The following is a 6,091-nucleotide window of genomic DNA, read 5'->3' on the forward strand; positions in this document are numbered from 1 at the left end:
AGCCCAGGAGGGGCTGAGGCCGTGGGCTGGAGCAGCTCCAGGGGTGGACAGCGAGGAGCTGGGGGGTCTCGGGGTGCTGGGAGGATTTTGGGACAGCCACCGGGGGCTCCCCAGCACCTGAACCTCCCCCCTCATCCTCCACAGGCTGCAGAGCAGGTGAAGAGCTGGTGAAAATCTCCGAGCTGTACCCCCAGGACAGCCATGCCATGCAAATATCCTTTGCCACGTGTGGCCCCTCGAGGCTGTGGAGGGGCAGGGGGATGAGGGCACAGCTGGGAACCTGGTGGGGCTTTGCCACTGCCAGAGCTGCTCAGCAGAGCTGGAGCACCCAGGCTGTGAACCCCAGGGGTGCCCACCGGGAGCAGGTCTCCCACTATATTCCTGTTTTATTCCTGTTCTATTACTGTTTTATTCCTGTTCTATTCCTGTTTTATTCCTGTTCTATTCCTATTTTATTCCTGTTCTACTCCTGGTTTATTCCTTCACGGGCCCTGCAGAGGTTCCAGGTGGAGGAGAAGGTGCTGGACAGGCTGAAGATCACCTTTGAGAACAGCACAGACTTCTTTGGCAGGATCGTGGTCTATCACCTGGGGGTGCTGGGGGAGAGGCTGTAGGACACTGGGGGGGCTGCCCCCACCCCTGGGGGGCTCTGAAAACCTGCCCCAGCTGCCCCCCAAGGAACCCCCATCCCCAGGGATGGCAGTGATGGAGGGACACTGCCAAGGGATCCCCGTGGGATCCTCTGGGTGGGACTCGGGTGTGCAACCAGATGAATAAAGGGTGTCCCTGCTCCCTCCTGGCTGCTCCTTGGGAAGTGGCCCCCCAGGACTGAGCCCTCGGGGGTTTGGCTTGAGCAGGAGGGAGGAGGAGTGTCCCCTCAGGAGTGTCCCCTCAGGAGTGTCTGTCACCTTTGCTGGCCGCCCCTGAACTCCTTGGGGTGGCTCCTCCTGCCCGGGATGGCAGCGTGCCAGGGCTGTGCCACATTCCCACATCCCTGGCTGCCAGGGCAATGCTTCCTGCAGGATTTTCCTCCTTCCTATGCCCTGCTTCCCTGGCTGGGTGCAGGGGAGGCTTGGCAGGTTTATGGGAGGGGATACCAGGGTGTCGGGGCCAGTTCCCTCCCCCGTGGTTCCCCAGTAAGTGGGACTGGGAGGGAACAGGGGCTGTGACAGGCCAAGGCAATGCACAGGGCTCCACAGGGCTGCTTTAGGGTTTAATTCCAAAAATGTGATCCTGGAATACACAGAGCAGCTGAGCCTGGGATGGGGCAGAAACGCAGCTGCCCCGAGGAATGAATGTCCCTGGGTGTGAGCACCGGGGCTGTGCCACCCCTGGGAGAGCTGTGGATCCATGGAGGGCAGGGATTCCTGGGTTCCTCTGTGTGCCCTTTGCCTGCAGCATCGTGCCATGGCCCGTTTCCTGGTCCCAGAGCAGAGCTGGGGCTGCAGCCCCGTGTCACTCCAGCCCCGTGTCACTCCAGCCCCTTGTTCTGGAACAGCTTCAGGATGTGGTTCTCGATGACCTGTTGGACTAAGGGAGGGAGAGAGGTGGCACCTGGGGAAGCCAAGCCTGTGAGGAGCCACTGCTGCTGTGGGAAGGAGCTGGTCACCCTTGTGCTCCCGTTTCCTGATGGAAAACCCCCTTCTCCAGGGGCCTGTCCCCCCCTCCCCAGTCCCAGCCCTATCCCCAGGGTTGGGAAGCGGAGCCCGAGGAGGATCCGATTTCCCTGGATTGATGTCTCTGCGTGGCAGGGCTGCAGGGGGAGGTCAAAGCAAGCCCCAGGCAGCACTGGAAGCTGGGAATCACCTGGAGGTTTTCCAGGGAGGGAAGGGGAGGGGACACCTGCCTTTCTTGTGGCCCAGGGCCACGGCCAGATCCATGGGGGTGTAGCCGGAATCCGCCTCCTCCGTCAGGTCAGCGCCGTGAGCTGCAGAGCAGGGCAGGGGGGGTGAGGGGACCCCCAAAAGCTGCCCCTGCACCCCCCCCAGGGGCGTGTCCCTCTCTTCCCGAGGCGGGGGAGCAGCAGTTCCAGGCTCAGGGGTTCCCCTTACCCAGCAGGGCCTCCACACACTTGACGTGGTTCCCGCGCACGGCGTAGAGCAGGGGGGTGCCACCGTTCTGGGGACAGGGGGGACAGGGGGGACAGGGACGGTCACTGCCAGGCTCCCACAGCTCCTGCTCCTCCCAGACAGGGAGGCCCCGACCTGCTGGGATCCCCCTTCCACCCCCTGCCAACCTCCAGGCTGGGATCCCCCTCCTGCCCTTCTTCCCAGCTTCCCAGGCTGGGACCCGCCGGGATCCCTCTTACACCTTCCCCCAGTTCTGGGTTGGGAACCACTGGGATCCCCCTCTCACCCTCTCCCACCTCCAGCTGGGACCCACTGGGATTGCCCTTCTGCCCTCTCCCAGCTCTGGGTGGGATCCCCCTTCCACCCTCTCCCACTGCAATCCCCTTTCCATCCTCTCCCAGCTCCAGGCTGGGATTCACAGGGATCCCCCTTCCACCCTCTCCCAGCTCCCTGCTGCTCTTCCCTCCCAGAGCAGCTCCCTGCAGGTTTTATTCTTCCCTGTGTGACACAATAACTTTCAAAATGAGTCACTGTTAAAAACCACCCCAACCTCTGCTCGTGGGGGGTTTCCTCCTGGAAAAAAAAAACCCATTTAAAAACGATTATCCTGGTTAATTTATGGGAACAACCACAGGAGCAAGGCTGGGAGCCTGGGAAGCACCAGCCTGGAAGGATGGGAAACGAGCTTTGTGGAGGCCTGTCCTGGTGGCCCTGGTGGCCCTGGTGGCCTTGGTGGCCCTGGTGGCACTCACCCAGTCGTAGATGTTGATGTCCACGTTCCTCTCCAGCAGCAGGGTGACAATGTCCGTGTATCCCCCCATGCTGGCCAGGGACAGGGCACTCTCCCTCTCCTTGGCCAGGGCGTGGGGATCAGCCCCCTGGGAATGACACCAGGGTTGGTCCTGGCAGGTGGCAGAGCCCTGGGACACCCTGGGGGGCTCATCCCGGAGCCAGGTCCCCACAGGGCACGGGGTTCACACCTTCCCAGCCAACCAAAAACCCCTCCTGGCCAAAATCCTTGCTGGGCGTGTTTTAATCATCACCAAGCATCTCATGTGAGGCCTAAAAAGCCCTTCTCCAGTGTCCTGATGGATCCTGTCACTCAGCATCACCAGGAGCAGCATCCCTGGCCTGTCTGGATGCCTGCACAGTATCCAGGGTCTTTTTTGCACTGATTCCCATGGAAAACCTCCCTGTCCTCCAAGCCCTGCCAGCCCTGGGCCCCTCCTGGCCTTCATCTGGGGACGCATCACCTCATTTAAGGGGGTTCTGTTTGTCCCTCTGTCCTGCTGCTGACTCAGGAGCAGAGCTTGGTCGGTGCTTCCCAGAGCTGTGGGTGCTTCCCAGCCCTTGGATCCACAGGGATGTGGGAGCAGCCCCTTCCAGAGGGCGGGATGTGATCCCTGCTCCTTCCACCACACCTCACTGAGCACATTTGCTGGCAGATCAGAGGGCCCCAGTGATAAACCCGACCCCAAATGAGCAGTGAGCAGAGATTTAATTACAGATTGGAGGGCCCCGGTGATAAACCCGATCCCAAATGAGCAGTGAGCAGAGATTTAATTACAAACAGCCCCTCCTGGCTGGGGGATGAGGCTCTGAGTGCTCCTGGCCGAGCTCACGGCCCGAGGGGCACCCGGCAGCTCCTGCTGGATGCCGAGGGAAAGCCTGGCTGAGGAGGCACCAGGACGGTGCTGGACAGTTTGGGAGCCACTGGGATTGGGGGTGGGAAGCTCCCTGTTATCCAGGGGCTGCCTGGATGAGGCCTTACCCACTCCAGCAGGTGCCGGACCGTCTCGATCTCCCCGAAGGCGGCGGCCCAGATGAGGGGGGTGAAGCCTCTCTCGTCGGGTTTGTTCACCAGGTTCTCACCTGCACAGACACGGGGGGACACTGGTGGGAAGGGCAAAGCCCCCTCTGCTCCCTGTCCTGCCAGCAAACCCAGCAGAACCTCCTCAGCTGGCTGGAGTGGAGGATCCTCCAGGTCTTTTCCCACCTTAACGATCCTGTGGCTGGATGAAAACCGAGCTGGGGGTTTGGGAGCCACCAGCCAGGACCTGGCAGGACCTGGGCTGAGGGAGGGAGCCACGTACCTTTCCGAAGGTGCTCCTTCAGCTGGATGAGCTCCCCTTGGGCAGCAAGTTGGTGGATGGACAGTGCTGGGGGAGAGAGGAAGGATTCACCCCCCGGGACAAAACCCTTCCCCAGCTGCAGGTGGGTCCGTGGCCCCAAAAATCCCTCCCTCCTGCCACTCAGTGGTGTGAAGAGCACGACACAGAGGGTCCCCCCCGTGCCCTGCTGTCCCTCTGTCCCCTCCACACCCCCTCTGTGACCCTCTGCCTGGTGGCACTCACTGTCCAGCGTGGCTGGCAGGGCTGAGACCTCGTTGCCTCGTTGCCTGTTGGTCAGAGTGTTCGAGTGCTTCAGGGGGAAACCTGGTCCAGGGAGAGGAGAGAGGGTTCATTCTCTATTTATTTATTCTCTACTCATTTAGCTTTTACACTCTATTTTTTTTATTCTCTACTCATTTAGCTTTTATTCTCTTTTTTTATTCTCTACTCATTTACCTTTTATTCTCTATTTATTTATTCTCTATTCATTTAGCTTTTATTCTCTTTTTTTTTATTCTCTACTCATTTAGGTTTTATTCTCTATTTTTTTTATTCTCCACTCATTCAGGTTTCATCCTCTGCATTTATTCCCCGTGCACAGGGAGGAGCTGCTTCCTGAGAGCTCAGGCCTCACCCGAAGCTGTTCCCTGGCAAAAACCGAGTCCTGCAAAACCAGGGATCAACCCCTTGCAAGTAAAAACTCTGGAGAATGAGGTTTGACAGAGACCAAGAGCTGAGCAGGGAGACAAACCAGCCCCAGGGAGATAAACCAGCCCCAAGAGCTGCCTGAGGAGGGACAGGATCCATCCAGGGGGGAAGCAGGGACCTGGAATTAAGGGCATAAATGCACATGTGCACTCAGGTCCATCCTCCTGTTTCCTGCCCTTGGGAGGCTCCACTCGGAAATCCCAGCGTGTCTTCGAGCAGTTTTTAATCAGGGAAAGCCCGTGGAAGGGCTTTCCCAGCTCCAGTTCCACTGCGTGGAGCTGCAGCGACCTCTCACTGCTGGCAGGAGGCAGCGCCAAGGGCTGGGGCTGGGAATGGCTTTGGGAGGGCCTGGAGCCGGGAATGGCTTTGGGAGGGCCCGGCAGCAGTCAGGGACTGTTCTCCAGCAGATCTGCCGGGCTGGGAGCACCCGGGGAGCTCCCTCTGGCTCTGCAACACTCACCGTCCAGGGCGGGCAGGTCGGCGCTGCTCTGGGCGTCCAGCGAGGGGTTCCTGGGGGTCTCAGCTCCACCTGCAAACCAGGGCGGCTCTCAGGGACCCTGGGGGACCCCACACCCCACGTGTCTGAGCCCAGGGGGGGCTCCAGGACAGCTGGGAGTGGGACAGGATTGCTGGGGTGCCCTGTGCAGGGCCAGGATTTCTGGGGTGCCCTGTGCAGGGTCAGGGGTTGTTGGGGTGTGCTGTGTAGGGCCAGGGTTCTCTGGGGTGCCCTGTGCAGGCACAGGGAATTGTTGGGGTGTCCTGTGCAGAGCCTGGATTTTTGGGGTGCCCTGTGCAGGGTCAGGATTGTTGGGGTGTCCTGTGCAGGGTCAGGATTGTTGGGGTGTCCTGTGCAGAGCCTGGATTTTTGGGGTGCCCTGTGCAGAGCCTGGATTTTTGGGGTGCCCTGTGCAGGGCTAGGATTGTTGGGGTGCCCTGTGCAGAGCCTGGATTGTTGGGGTGTCCTGTGCAGGGACAGGATTGTTGGGGTGCCCTGTGCAGAGCCTGGATTTTTGGGGTGCCCTGTGCAGGGCTAGGATTGTTGGGGTACCCTGTTCCCGCACAGGGGTTGGACTGATGATCCTGATGCATCCCTTCCCACTCAGGACACTCCACGATTCCCAGCCCGGCAGGGACCCCACTGTGCCCACCCCAGGGCAGAGGGCACTTTGATCCCCTGAACCCCGATTTACAGTGGGGGGCAGG

The 6,091-nt window shown here is 60.3% G+C and overlaps 2 protein-coding genes across 2 annotated transcripts; one reads left to right on the top strand and one right to left on the bottom strand.

The window, feature by feature from the left end:
• Positions 1 to 114: 114 nt before the first annotated feature.
• Positions 115 to 792, top strand: NR2C2AP (nuclear receptor 2C2 associated protein; the record flags this gene model as incomplete). Its single annotated transcript, XM_029959621.1, has 2 exons — positions 115 to 212; positions 498 to 792. Coding segments are annotated over 2 exons (215 nt in total), but the record flags the coding sequence as incomplete, so codon positions are not given.
• Positions 793 to 1,204: 412 nt separating this feature from the next.
• Positions 1,205 to 5,977, bottom strand: RFXANK (regulatory factor X associated ankyrin containing protein). Its single transcript, XM_018088069.2, has 9 exons — positions 5,950 to 5,977; positions 5,349 to 5,417; positions 4,424 to 4,504; positions 4,163 to 4,228; positions 3,841 to 3,941; positions 2,822 to 2,947; positions 2,052 to 2,118; positions 1,847 to 1,927; positions 1,205 to 1,530 (listed from the first exon to the last, which is right to left on the bottom strand). Exons 1-9 carry the CDS (start codon positions 5,975 to 5,977, stop codon positions 1,472 to 1,474), a joined length of 678 nt encoding a protein of 225 aa, XP_017943558.2. The 3' UTR covers positions 1,205 to 1,471.
• Between the last annotated feature and the right edge of the window lie 114 nt (positions 5,978 to 6,091).

This window comes from Manacus vitellinus, unplaced genomic scaffold, assembly GCF_001715985.3.
Source record: "Manacus vitellinus isolate BGI_N305 unplaced genomic scaffold, ASM171598v3 scaffold_213_pilon, whole genome shotgun sequence".
Lineage (NCBI taxonomy): Eukaryota > Metazoa > Chordata > Aves > Passeriformes > Pipridae > Manacus > Manacus vitellinus.